Source organism: Bos taurus, chromosome 21 (assembly GCF_002263795.3).
Source record: "Bos taurus isolate L1 Dominette 01449 registration number 42190680 breed Hereford chromosome 21, ARS-UCD2.0, whole genome shotgun sequence".
Taxonomy (NCBI): Eukaryota; Metazoa; Chordata; class Mammalia; order Artiodactyla; family Bovidae; genus Bos; species Bos taurus.
Genome location: NC_037348.1, coordinates 19,482,256 through 19,495,369, shown reverse-complemented (window position 1 = coordinate 19,495,369; position 13,114 = coordinate 19,482,256). Strand labels below are relative to the sequence as shown.

The 13,114-nt window shown below is 48.4% G+C and overlaps 2 protein-coding genes across 4 annotated transcripts in view; one reads left to right on the top strand and one right to left on the bottom strand.

The window, feature by feature from the left end:
• Window positions 1-230: 230 nt before the first annotated feature.
• On the bottom strand, window positions 231-11,137 carry MRPS11 (mitochondrial ribosomal protein S11). Of its 2 annotated transcripts, none has more exon segments than NM_001035078.1 (6): window positions 231-621; window positions 1,302-1,367; window positions 2,846-2,975; window positions 5,090-5,188; window positions 10,768-10,893; window positions 11,024-11,115. In NM_001035078.1, coding segments are annotated over 6 exon segments (594 nt in total). In that variant the 5' UTR covers window positions 11,089-11,115; the 3' UTR covers window positions 231-513.
• Window positions 11,138-11,212: 75 nt separating this feature from the next.
• MRPL46 (mitochondrial ribosomal protein L46) overlaps window positions 11,213-13,114 on the top strand; it is a 32,912-nt gene continuing 31,010 nt past the window's right edge. Inside the window, exons 1-2 of one of the 2 annotated variants that reach the window (XM_059879154.1) lie at window positions 11,213-11,458; window positions 12,764-12,950. In XM_059879154.1, the coding sequence (XP_059735137.1) occupies window positions 11,237-11,458; window positions 12,764-12,950 (409 nt within the window). In that variant the 5' untranslated portion in view covers window positions 11,213-11,236. The remainder of the gene's footprint in view (window positions 11,459-12,763; window positions 12,951-13,114) is intronic. The other variant, NM_001034712.1, reaches the window with a different exon arrangement.

The window sequence follows — 13,114 nt, the reverse complement described above, 5'->3', positions numbered from 1 at the left end:
ATAAGCAAAGTTGCTAAAGAGCTCTGAAACCTTGGTTTAGGGGCTAAAGAGGAAATACTTGAAGCCAAGGGGGACGGTGTCTGGTGCTCAGTTGCCCATATTTACATCTGACTCCTTCCACTGAGGGTCTCACCTCAATTCACAGTCTTGTTTTCAGGAACTGCAGGGAGGTTTAGGTCTGCAATGCTGGAAGCAAAAAAATTAACCAAAAACTCACAAATTACTACAGATGGTGGAAATAATTTTATTTTTTCAGAAGAGAAACAGCATTTACTGCTGGGAGTCTGGGTCAAGCTGTCCTTTAACTCCCCTTGTGTCCAAGAGAGGCACGGCCTCACTTCTAGCCACGCCGCTTTCCAGTCAGAGGAACAAGCAGAGGCCCCCGAGTCAGGAGGTGAAGCTCTCCCTTACTGTCTCAGGGTCTCAATGAGCCCTGCCTGGAGAGGCTGGACAGTGCATTTTCCACGAGGCCCAGCTGGAGGCAGATGGTGTCAGGTGTAGGCTTCCTGGCCCTCACAGCCTTCGCGCCTTCCTGGGGCGGCAGCCGTTGTGTGGGATGGGGGTGTTGTCTGTGATTGAGATCACTTCCAGGCCCCCCATGGTCAGGCCCTTGATGGCAGACTGGAAGGGGCAGGAGGAACAGGCTGATGGCACGGACCAGAGACGATGCCCCGGTGTCCAGACAGGGCTCGGACAGGGATGAGGGGTTGCGCCCGCAATCCAATCCCCTCCTCCCAACCCCTCCCCCAGGCCCTCAGCGCTGCCCACGTCGGGTCCCACCTGCCACGCCCCACCCTGCCCTTTACAACTTAAAGACAAAGACTACTGTAAACCTCAACACGTCTTAAGCATTGCTTTTGTAGTTCCCTCTGCCTGGAATGAGTCCCTCACCCCCAAACTCATAAACACACCTGGCTAGTCCCTTGTCATTCTTGAGAAATCAGTAGAAATGTCACCTCTATGGGGATCATATGTGATCACTTTGGTGATCACACCCAAGGGGCTCCCAGCACCCGGGGCACAAGCTTCCCTGCTGCACCCATGAGTCTGTCCCGAGGGACTCATTTGTGACAGGCCCCAGGGAACCCCTTCCTGTCCCCAGCAGGCACTCAGTAAGCGTCTGGGAAACTGAAACTACGTGATCAGGGCTGGCCTGGAGAGGTTCAGTGGATCAGAAGCAACGGAGACAAACTTCAAGCCATCAGGGAAGTCCAGTCCCTCCTCTGCCCCTACCCCTACTTCTCTCACTAACTGAAGGACGAAGCGCACAGGCTGGACTGTGAAGAAGCGAGGTCACTTACCAAGCGCCCGGGCCCCAGGCCTTTGACCACAACTCGGACGTGGGTCACGCCTTTCCCTGTAGCTTTCTGGCGAGGAGCAGCAAGTGGTTAGTGCTCCTGGGAAAGAACTGCAACAACCCCAGCCCTTGCTACCACCCACTGGAGTGACAGGGTTATGAGCTCCAGGGGACAGGCACCCACACAGGCAAACAGGAGAGGACAGGGAAGGAAGCAGAGGGCTGACGGCTACGGTGCAGGACAGACTAGTGCAGTCAGCTGGGGGCCCTTTCCGCCCGGGACGGCACTGCCACCTAGTGGATACTTCAAAATATTGCTCAGATTGTTCTCTGGATAAATGCAGAATTTCAGACCATAATAATCCCTGGACTCCTGGCTGAGCCTCAGTACCCTCTTAGAGCGTATTTTTTGACCATTTTAAATCTTTCATTACAGTTGAAAGCTTTCTTTCTTGATTATAAAGGCGGTTTATTACAGAAAGTCTGGAAAACTCACAGAAGTCACTCAACCCACCATGCGGAAGCCACCGTTAGTTAACACTGACATTATTTTCTAAGTGTATATAACGTGTTCATTTAGTGGCCGTTGGTGGCATTTTGATGGTCACTAATACAGTGCTGTCAGTATTTCGGGGCATGGAGCTTCATTCGAGGGTCAGGGTCTCCTTCAGGGGACACGCTGGGTTTGGCAGTGTGAACCTTTGTGGAGCCTGTGTCGCAGCAGCCAGTGTACAGACTCTGGGCCCAGACCTGGGCGGTTAGTTCAGGGAACCTGACCGGCTGCACGGCTCTGAGCAAGCGACACACTCTGAATCCCAACTGACTCTTAAAAACGTGGGTAATACTGAGGGTCTTCGAGGATTCAAGATAATGAACATAAAGTATCTGGTGTGTAGTAGATATGCTCTGCCCTGCTCAGTTGTGTCCGACTCTGTGCTACCGCACGGACTGTAGCCCGCCAGGCTCCTCTGTCCATGGGATTTCCCAGGCAAGAATACTGGAGTGGGTAGCCATGCCCTTCTCCAGGGCATCTTCCCCACCGAGGGACTGAACTCGTATCTCCTGAGTCTCCTGCATTTGCAGGTGGATTCTTTACTGCTGAGCCATAAGGGAAGCTTGCATAGTAGATACTCCATAAATACATACTAACAGCAGCACACTGCCAATTTGCTTCTAGAAAGATCTGCAGCAGTTCATGCTCAGTCTAGTACTGCAGAAGCGTCCTCACCACACCACACCTTCTCCAGGTGGACTCTCACCACAACCCCACCCCACCCAGCCCTCTGGTCTTTAAATCCAGGAGGCCTTTTGAGACTTCAGCACCTGGCCCCTGCTCCTTCTAGCTACCCTCACGTTAGGGGACCCGACACGAGTTGGCAAACTCGTGCTTCTGAAGGGCTAGTGCAAGGACAATCCTCCTCCCGGTGATCAGCCGTGCAGAAAGCGGAGCCCAGCACAGAGGGAGCCGGAAAGAACACGCACGCACGCGCGCGCACACACACACACACACACACACACACACACACACACACACACACAGACACCTACCGCCGCGGCAGCTATGCCTGCTGTCTGTGCTGCGATGCCCGTGCCCTTCTTGGCATTCCGAAACCCCTCTGTGCCACAGGAGGCGCGGGCAAGGGGCTGGTGAGCGGCCGAGACCACGTGGATCTGTGTGCTGGGGACGGAGGGAAGGTGTACAGAATATGATGTCTGTTCAGGGGAGTGAGAGAGCACCAACCTATGCCCAGACAAGCCCCAGTGAGGCAAGGAAAACACCATTTAGCTGCTTCCACCCTGAGGTTATCAGATTTTGAACTCTGGTAGGAGGCGTCAGAAAACGTCAGAATCAACCCCTAAACCTCTGAAAACTGACAAGTCGCAAACTCTACAAGAAGCTATTATACATGGAAAGTCTGTGTCCCCCTACCTAGATTCATGCTGAAATTCGAACCCCTAATGTGATGGCTCTGGGAGGTGGGGCCTTTGGGAGGCGATGAGGTCATAAGGGTGGAGCCCTTGCGAGTATCAATGGCCTGTCAGAGGGACCCCAGAGGCCTCAGCAGTCTCTTCCACCATGTGAGGACATGAGGAGAAGCTAGCCACCTGCAGCATGGAAGAGCTCTTGCTAGAACCTGACCCTGCTGTCATGCTGATCTCTGACCTGTGGCCTCCAGACTGTGGAAATAAACGTCTGCTGTTTCAGCCACCCAGTCTGGTACTTTGTTGTAGCAGCCTGAGCTGCTACACCAAGGCCATGATCTGAGGGCGCTGAGTGTCATCCACAGGAGGGGTGGCGTATTTTCCCCCTCACATCTTCCCTGCAGACAGTGTTTAAAGTAGATTCAAAATCTTTTTTGGCATTCTCCAGCCCCCCACCTCCCCAATAAATTGAATTTTCACATCGCGTAATTTTTAATGACTTTTCATCACGTAATTTTTAATGACTTTTCATTGTTAAAGTTTCAAATATACTCAAAAGCGGATACAATAAAGTCTGAACTCCCCTGGGCTCACCATTCAGCTTCAACAATTAGTAACTAATATACAATCTGGTTTCATCTATAAACTTTGTTTCTTCTACTCTCCTCTACTCTCTACTAAGGGATTATTCTGAAGCAAATCTTAGACCCATCATTTCATCTGTATTTCAGTATATATCTCTAAAACATAAGTAGTCTTCAACAAGTTAAATTAAAACTAAGAATAACTTCCATAAATCCCTAGATTTGCTTTCCACTCCCCCCTTAATCACCACCCGGTCTCATGGGCTGAAAAGCCCTCGAGAACTCACAAGCAGGGGAAGTGGAGGGTGGTTATAAGGTGACCTGTTGGAACCAGCCCCGGGCTGGGGCCAGCTGCTGCGGGCCTGGCTACGGCTGCCATTTCCCTCCCACGGCTTCTTGGGTCTTCTACACCAAACAGAAGCACAAGAGGATTGCTTGTCCCCGAGACAACCTCAGCAGAGTTCTACAGAGTAGGCCTCTTTAAAAAAGCAAAGACACAAAGAGAGCTAGCCTAACCGTTACCAGCCTGAGAAGAGAGGGACACCCAGGGGCTCTGACTCTGGGCTTGTAAGATGACAGCTGAAACGCGTCCTACGGCACCTTGCCTGGCGCCTCACCTCTAGCCCTGACCATCCACCGTCTTTTGTACTGTCCTCTAAGTTGCTTCGCAGGCCACTGCTGACCAAATACCAACCCCATCTCTAAGTGCGGGCTGGTCTGTGAGGATGTCACTGATGTCAGCAAGCTTTCCGCTGCCAACACACAGTTGGGAACTTCCCCGGCACCATCTGAAAGCCACACAGAATGCGAATCCTCCAACCTCGCTCAGCCCCACAAAGGCAGAGACCTGGTCCACAGTGGACCAAGGGCAAGTACTTTAAGTTGACCCTTATTTGGAGGTTTCCCTTTGCTTAGTTTGTTAGTAAACCCTATATTCTGAAATAATCTCCCTCATTTATTAATCATCCATCCCCAGTACCAACACTTAACAACTACACTTTCACAGGAAGACCTTCTGGCCCTAAAATATACTCTAGCTCTGGAGCAGAACCAGAAAATACAATTCCCAAGGATAGCAAAGGAATCTTTAACAATATGATACGGGCACCCAGTTCACAGTTCCATTTATTCTGAATCAACTTTATAAAAAGAGAGGAGATTTCCCCAAACAAGAAGGAATACTTGGTGGGGTGCTGTGCACCGGGGCCCATGTGACTTGCTCGCCCCCCTGCAGGGGAAAGAAGCCTCCCCCCCAGCCCTGCCCAGGAGTCCCTTCCGCACTTACTTGTTGTAGGATGCTTTAATATGTGCGATTGGGATCTCCTCGAATTTCTTTCCTGCCCACCTCAGAGAGCTTTCCTGTCCTGGAATTGGAGGGTAAATGCTGCAATTAGAAGAAAAATTTTAGGTAAAGTTGTTCTGATATTTGTTTTTCAATTAAAAAAAACAAAAAAACCCCAAAAAACAACCACGTAGTTGAAAAAAAGCCAAGAGCATAAACAAACTGGTAACAAAAGACAGCCGCCCTCTGCCCGACCTGCTGCTGAGGTTGCTGCCCCCAACACTTCTGGTGCTGCCAGAACACGGCATATGTGAACACCGTCCTCCAGTGGCTGTTTCCCTGAGTTGCTGACTCTGGACACAGCTAATGACTTTCTGCTGGAAAGAGAACTTAATCCATAATCCCCATCCTCCCTTATCTCTTCTGGTATAATCAGATCACTCTTTTCTGTCCTCTATATACTATTCTTTCTGCAATTAAATAAAACATGGGCTTCCCTGTAACTCAGTGGTGAAGAATCTGCCTGCCAATGCAGGAGACACAGGTTTGATCTCTGATCTGAGAGGATCCCACATGTCTCGGGGCAACTAAACCCATGCGCCACAACTATTGAGCCTGTGCTCTAGAGCCCAGGAGCCGCAACTACAGAAGCCTGAACACCCTTGAGCCCGTGCTCCACAACAAGAGAAACCACTGCAACAAGCAGCCTACACACGACACCTAGAGAGTAGCTCCCACTGGCTGCAACGAGAGAAAAGCCTATGTAGCAACAAAGACCCAGTATAGTCAAAAATAAGTAATAAAATAAATAAATAAAATTATTTAAAAAATTAAGTCAAACCTCTATTTCTTGCTGTATCAACCACAGATACCTCGACTATCTTTGTTAAAAACAAAGACAAAATAAACTTACAGTAATACTTATAAAGATCATTGTTGTTTAAAAAAAAAAAATCCAGTATCCCCTAGAGTGGAGGCCTGCACATTTTTTCTGTAAAGGGCCAGAGAGTAAATATTTTAGGCTTTGCTGGCCATGATGCTTCTGTTGCAACTACACAACTTTGCCACTGAGGTGCAGAAACAGCCCAGACAACAGTGAGTTAATAGGTGTGACTATGTTCCAATAAAGTTCTATTTATAAAAATCACTCAACTGGCCACAGGTGGGTGGGTAGGGGCCAACTTGCCAGCCCCTACCAAGACCAGTGGATATCAGGCTGGCTGAATGGCAGGACCATGTGACTCTGATGCTTCCACTCTGCCCTAGATTTCTGGATGGGACCTAAGAATCCATTTCTGAAGTAGCCCAGGTGAGTCAGATGTGAACTCAGGGGTTCACCACACTGGTCCAGACACTGCTGAGTTGAAAACCCCCCTGCCCGCCACCCGCCAGTCTGCTCTGTCCTCTGGCTATCTCTTGCTCAGGACTCTTCATTTTCAGGTCGAGAAACAGTACTGATAGGGGAACAGGGAAGCCAGGCCTTGGGCTAAGGGGCTTTACCTTGGTTCAGAGTTTTGCTCACCACCTGTGTTTTTAAATTCCAGACTCAAGCAAACCTGCTGCTGCACCCTGCCCGCGTGCACAGATCAGATCCGTGTTTGTACCTGCTCAGCCACCTGAACTACGGTGGGCTCTGATCCAGAGAATACTATTATCTGAGCACCATCCTGTCTACTGGCTTTCCTGGAGATATTTAACAAAACAAAACTGTAACACTGTTGGGTATTCAGGAATTACAAGTGTATTCCTTCCTGCTCTGCCTGATCTTAGAGATGATTTAGCATCTCGGCAGGTTGCCAGCTTATCGGCTACATGCTGAGACTGACTGTGAAGGAGGCTCTGTTGTTATTTAGTCAGTCGCTCAGTCGTGTCGGACTCTTTGCGACCCCACGGACTATAGCCTGCCAGGCTCCTCTGTCCTTGAGATTTCCTTGGACAGAGTATGAGGCTCTGAGATGACATTAATGTTTAAAACCTTATAAGTTCCCCATTAATAATTTCTTCTATGGACTTGCAGGTCAAACACTTAAGCCTTCTGAAGTCTGAACATGCCAGCATTGTGCCTTTAATAGGGCAAGATTTTCCAACTAGAAAGGATCCGGAGCTTGAATCATTTAACTGAGGGTGCAGACAAGATCAAGCTTTTAAGCTTCCCACGTCCAGTGAACAAGTGGTTCACCCCAAGGCAGCCCAGGAAAGGGAAAGACAAAGCTTTCTGGTGCTGCTCTGCTGGCTCTTCACACCCATCCTCAAAGCACGTCTGCACACACAGCATGTCTTTCAAACGGCTGACGAGGACTGAAAATAGGAGGCACAGGTGGCCAGAGGAAAATACACAGGAGTGCCTACCGTCCTCTCTCCATGTCATGGTTTCTTGACCTCGGTGCCACTGACATTTTGGGCAGGGGGATTCTTTGGCAGGGGGGCTGTCCTGAGCACTGTGGGTGCTTAACAGCAGCCTGGCCTCTACCTAACTAGGTACTGACCCTTAAGCTGTGACAATCAAAAATGTCTTCAGACGTTGCTACAAGTCTCCTTGGAGACACAGTGGCCCCAGGCTGGGAACTGCTGGTTTACTTTAATGACTTCCAGCATCAAGTGGGCCCTCAGTACAGCTGGCAATCACACAGCGCATCCCCTGCTTAATTGCCCATTCACTGTCCTGGATGGCTAGTTTGTACTTTCTTTTGTCCCCTCAGACCTTCAACTCCTTCCTGCTTCCTTGCTGCCAGCTGATGACCTTCACAAAGAAATAGAAGCAATCAGGTTTTCCTTCAGCTCCCACTGCTGAACAGCTGTGCCCCCAGTCTCTGCCTTGTCTCCCGTGATGACATTCCACCTGCGTGTCTGCCCCTCAAGGACAGCACTCCGGCAACGTTCCTGCTCCATCATCTGCATTCTTCCCCCTCTCCACCGCATCATTCCCATCGGCAAAACATGCAGTCATTTCCCCAGTCTAAAACCAAACAGAAGCCTCTGGATGCCAAAGCCTCCTTGAGCTCCTGCCCGTTTCTCTATCCCCCTTAAAGGACTGACCATACCTGCTGCTTCTTCCTGTCTTCTATTCTCCCTGAACCCACACCATTCAAACCTTAGCCCTTCATACTCCACCAAACGTGCCCTAGTCAAGGTCACCACAAATTCACAGTATTAAGCCCTACGAGCAGTTCTGTTATCAGTCTATGGACTAGTCAATCATATTAGTAGCATGTGATAAAGCTAACCTACTTTTGAATCACAGGAAAAAAAAAGTCTCTCCAGGTTTTTTTTAGTACCTCTCTGGAGGGTCCTTCTTTCTCTTCTGCTGATTCCCCAAATCTCTAAAAGCCAGAGGCTCCAGGGTTCAGTCCTTAGACCTCTCCTTCACTTTACCTTCCCCTTCTCTCTTGATGATCTTGTATCTTATGATTTTAGACATCATCTAGGGAATTCCTTGGTACTCTCATTGCCAGGGGCCCTGAGTTCAATCCCTAATTGGGGAACTAAAATCTTAAAAGCCGTGTGAGAGAAAAAGAAATCATCTATGGATTGTTTTCCAAATGTGTATGTCTACCTCAGATCTGTGACCTGAATTCCATTTCTAATTGCTAATATTGTATCCCCACTTGGATGTTAATTAAACATCTCAAATCTACAATTCAAGCTCCTGCAGTCTTCCCCATCTTCACGACAACTCTATCTTTCTAGTTGTTTAGGCCAAAAATTTTAGAATGTCCCTTCAGTTCTCTCCTTTGCTCATACCTTACATTAACAAATTCTGTTGGTTCCACCTTCTAAGTGCATCTGTCTGACCATTTATACTATCTCTACAGCTGCCACTCTGGTCCCTGCCAGCATCGCTTCTCACTGAGATTATCTCATTAGTCTTCTGATTGCTTAGGAGACTTCTCCCATCTTCCATCCTCGCTCTCCTACAGTTTAATATCAACGCAGTGGCCAAAAGAATCCTTTAAAATGTAAGCATGAGCATGTCAACCCTCCACTTAGAATTCTCCAGTGACTTCCCTTTTCTCTCAGAATAAGGTGAGGTTGTCTCCTCACAATGGCCCACAGGGGACAACAGGATGTAGCCCTGCATGCCTGACGCACCCCTCACCCTCTTCTTCTCACCATTCATTTTTACTTCTCACTCCACTGTGGCTTTCTTGCAGTGGAGTGAGACTTGCTCAGACACTAGACACACTCTTATAATCTGTCATACTTCTTTTTCTTATTTTCTATTTACTGTCCCCTATCCCCTCAAATTTAAGTTTCACCAGAGCGGGGATTTTTGTGTGTTTGGTCACTGATGTGTCCCCAACACCCTGAACAGTATCTGACATTGTTGAGTGACCACAACAGAATCTTCGCTTCAATTCCTTTGGCAGCTCCCCACTGCCCACAGTGGGGAGTGGATAAAAGCCCCACTGTATCTTGTAGTTTTAAACATCATCTGTGTGATGAGTCTTCCAAATGTCTATGTCTGACTCACATCTATCCCTTGAACTTCATCTCTAATAGCCAATATTGTATCTCCACTTGGATGTTAATCAAATATCTCAAACTTAAACATACAAATCCAAGCTCCTACAGATTAATGACAACTCTATCTTTCCAGTTGTTTAAGTGAAGTTGCTCAGTCGTGTCCGATTCTTTGTGACCCCATGGATGGCAGCCTACCAGGCTCCTCTGTCCATAGGATTTTCCAGGCAAGAGCACTGGAGTGGGTTGCCATTTCCTTCTCCAGGGGATATTCCTGACCCAGGGATCGAACCTGGGTCTTCCGCGTTGCAGGCAGACACTTAACCATCTGAGCTACCAGGGAATACCTTCCAGTTGTTTAGGCCAACGGTTTTAGACTGCTTGTTATCTACAGATAAGGCTCTTAGCATTCTGATTCCTTCTCACCCTGCTGGCCTCATCTACCATCTCACACACACACACACACACTTGACTACACAACATTCATACCACGTGCCTTACACAGACTGTTAATTTTGCATAAAATGACCTTTCATCTTTTCCAGCTGAGCTCCCATTCAATTCAGCTCTTAGCATCACATTATTTTCCTGGCACTCTTGTCTGATTTCCTCAGAAGTTAGACACTCATTCTTTCATACTTCAAAGCAACCAGCTCTTACCTCCAGTAAACTACTGATCAGTTAACGGTGAAGACGTGTGCATGTTTGTCTTTCCTGGTTGACTGTGAACTACTTGTGCGAAGGAATGATTGTCTGCATTTGTACCCTCAGAACCAAGCAGGTTCTTAGTAAATGTCTGCTAAATGCATGTGAAGTACAACTAGCACACAGAGGCAGTGTCCCTGGCAGGAAGCAAGATGCCAGTTGCTGGCTGAAGCTGAGTACAAAAACCACCCTGGACCTTAGACCAACTCTAAAAAACGCATAACAACCTTTACCTTACTACCCCTTCCGCCCATTTTGTATCGGAGACTCTGATCCCATGAGGGAAACAAAAGTGGTGATATTTATTATACACCTTCGACATCCACTCATTCATCAAAAGTTCACTGATCCTTACAACCTTTTCCACTATTCTTTCCACTTTAAGAGGAAAAAGCTGAGGCTCTAAGGTTAATCTGCATAAGGTTCCACAGTGACAAAGAGCTGGGAATTCACTGGTGTTCTGACCCTGGAAGGTGGTGCTACTCGCCAGAGGGCTGGACCTAAGTGGCCCTTACCTGAAGCTGCTGCGGCTCGGAGCTGGAGCCGGAGTCTCCGCCTTCTCAACCTCCTCCTTGGCCGCTGCGTCTTGCATCTGTTGGGCGCTCATGTGGATGGTGGGGGCCGGCACTCCGGCCACGACCCTGCGGAGAAAGAAAGCTCGGGGAGGTCCAGACCTAAGCGAGTCCTAACTGGACTCTAGGAGTCCAAGTGGCTCATGGGACACGGGCAGGAGCGCATTGACTGTACGCTCGGAATGAGTAACCATCTTACCTGGTCGTCGGCGGCCAAGCCCATGACCGCAATAGCCAGGACCCAGCGTTTCTTAAAACCTGCATAACTTAAGTTGACCTCAGTCAGCTCCCATCCGCGGCGACCGCGGGACTTAGCTCTTCCCGTCATGCTGCTCCCGCGCTGCCTTGTGGGAACATAGGATTGGCCCAGGACCGCGCCGGGAACCGCGGAGCGTTGTGGGAAGTTTGAAAGATGGCGGCGCCCACAAGGCGCACTGTGTTAGGGCTGGCGAGGTGCTGGCGGCGGTTCGAGAGCCCCTGGAGTCTGGGTTCTCGTAGCTTGACCCTTGCGGCTGCACCGTCGAATAGCGCATCTCCATGGCGCCTGTTGGGTGCGCTGTGCCTGCAGCGGCCACCGCTGGTCTCGAAGCAGTTGACCCCGATGCAGGAAGAGATGGCAGCCCTGCTACAGCAGGTGGGTTGAGGTGCGGGTTGTGGCTTCTAGGTGCATTTGGGGACGCAGTAGAGGTACGCTGGCTTGGGTTTAATCCTGGCCCCACCACTGATTAGCTTGTGTGACTTTGGGCAAGTCACTTCACTTCTCTGAGCTTCGGTATGCTTTCCTGCAAAATGGTACGTACCTTCTGGGTTCCTGCGGTACGTTGTACGCGTTCAGTAAGAGGCACGTCGTTTTCATTGATCTTCTCTGTCGTTACCTTCGGCAGCTCTCTGGAGAGGCTCTTCTTTTTTTCCGACACATAGGGGTGCGATGGTGAAGTAGACGGATTCAGTCCCCATCATAGGTGGTTGACAGTTTGGAGAGGAAAATGGCTTTGTCATGTGATGAGCGTAAAGAAAAGGCAAAGGGCACATCCGTAAGATGTCTGTGATAGAGTCTGTTTATGTGAGGGGCAGGTGAAGAAACATGGACAAAAACGGTGTATTGGCAACGAAGGTCCTAAATCCCCACAGGTAGTGATTAAAGATACTATGTCTACCTAGAACCTGAGGCGTTTTTGTCTTAGCTACTGAGAGATACAAGCTTCCTTTCTGTGCCTTTTATTTGGCTTGTTAACTTACTCTGCAAACGTTTAAACATCACCTTTTAAACTTTGTGCAGACACTGTGCTAGGTTGTAGGGATGTGGTGGTGAATAAGACAGACATAACCCTGGTTCTTAGAGGGATTCAGTTTGGTGAAGGGGGCTGTCAATCAATAACCAAATAACCACATGGTTATGGAATTGCAGTCTCTGGTGAGTGTAATAAAGGAAAACACAGGGTACTGTAATACTGTTTAACAGGGATGTTAATTTGATTTTAATGGAAGGTGTTAAGGAATATCTTTTAAAATAAGTGATATTTAAATTGAGATCTGAAGGATGAGTAGGAATCTCCCAGGAGAGCATGAGGGAAAACATTCTAGAAAGAAGGAATAGCATCTGTAAAATGCCTGAGGCAGGATAGTCCATGGAGAGTGAGATTCTGGGCAGAGACTGGCATGACTGGAGGGTGGTGAGTGGGCAGGCACTGCCAGTCCTAGTCCTCTCTTGGTTGTGGCAGTCTTGATGTTTGAACGCATTTTAATATTTCAGGAAATGCAGCTCAAGCCCACAGGGCAGTTTTCCTCTGTTTTCTTTGTGGTGTTCTGATCATGTGTCTGGTTATGTTGGGGGTAAACTTCTGAATCTGTCAAGTGCACTGTAACTGTGTTTTATTGTTTTTCTTTTCTTTTAATTTTCCCAGTTTGGGGTAGATTTTTGCTCTTTTAATTTTCCCAGATGGAGATAGAGAGAAGCCTGTATTCAGACCATGAACTTCGTGCCTTGGATGAAGCTGAGCAACTGGAAAAGAAAAAAAGTGACCTTTATGAAGAAAAAGACGAGAAGAATATATTGCTGGTGCAGGACTTGGAAGACATGTGGGAGCAGAAATTCCTGCAGTTCAAACCTGGAGCTCGAATAACAGGTTTGTGGTCTCTTCAGGCCAGTTAGAGGTAGGAGAGTGGATATTCTGATTTGCAAATAAAGAATAATTGCTTATTCTCTGCTTTGTGTTTTAAATAATAATTTCAAATGATAAAACTTTTTAACATGGGAGAACAATTCTTTTCACAGTTCTTCACATCCATC

Bases quoted from the DNA above. Each gene is read 5' to 3' on its own strand.
- MRPS11 (XM_024981705.2), bottom strand. From the start codon at position 11,088: ATGCAGGTTTTAAGAAACGCTGGGTCCTGGCTATTGCGGTCATGGGCT. The intron at 10,894-11,023 runs GTAAGATGGTTA...CTTTCTCCGCAG, and splicing joins GCTTGGCCGCCGACGACCAG to GGTCGTGGCCGGAGTGCCGG. The intron at 1,409-2,845 runs GTAGGTGTCTGT...GGGTTGTTGCAG, and splicing joins CAGGCATAGCTGCCGCGGCG to TTCTTTCCCAGGAGCACTAA.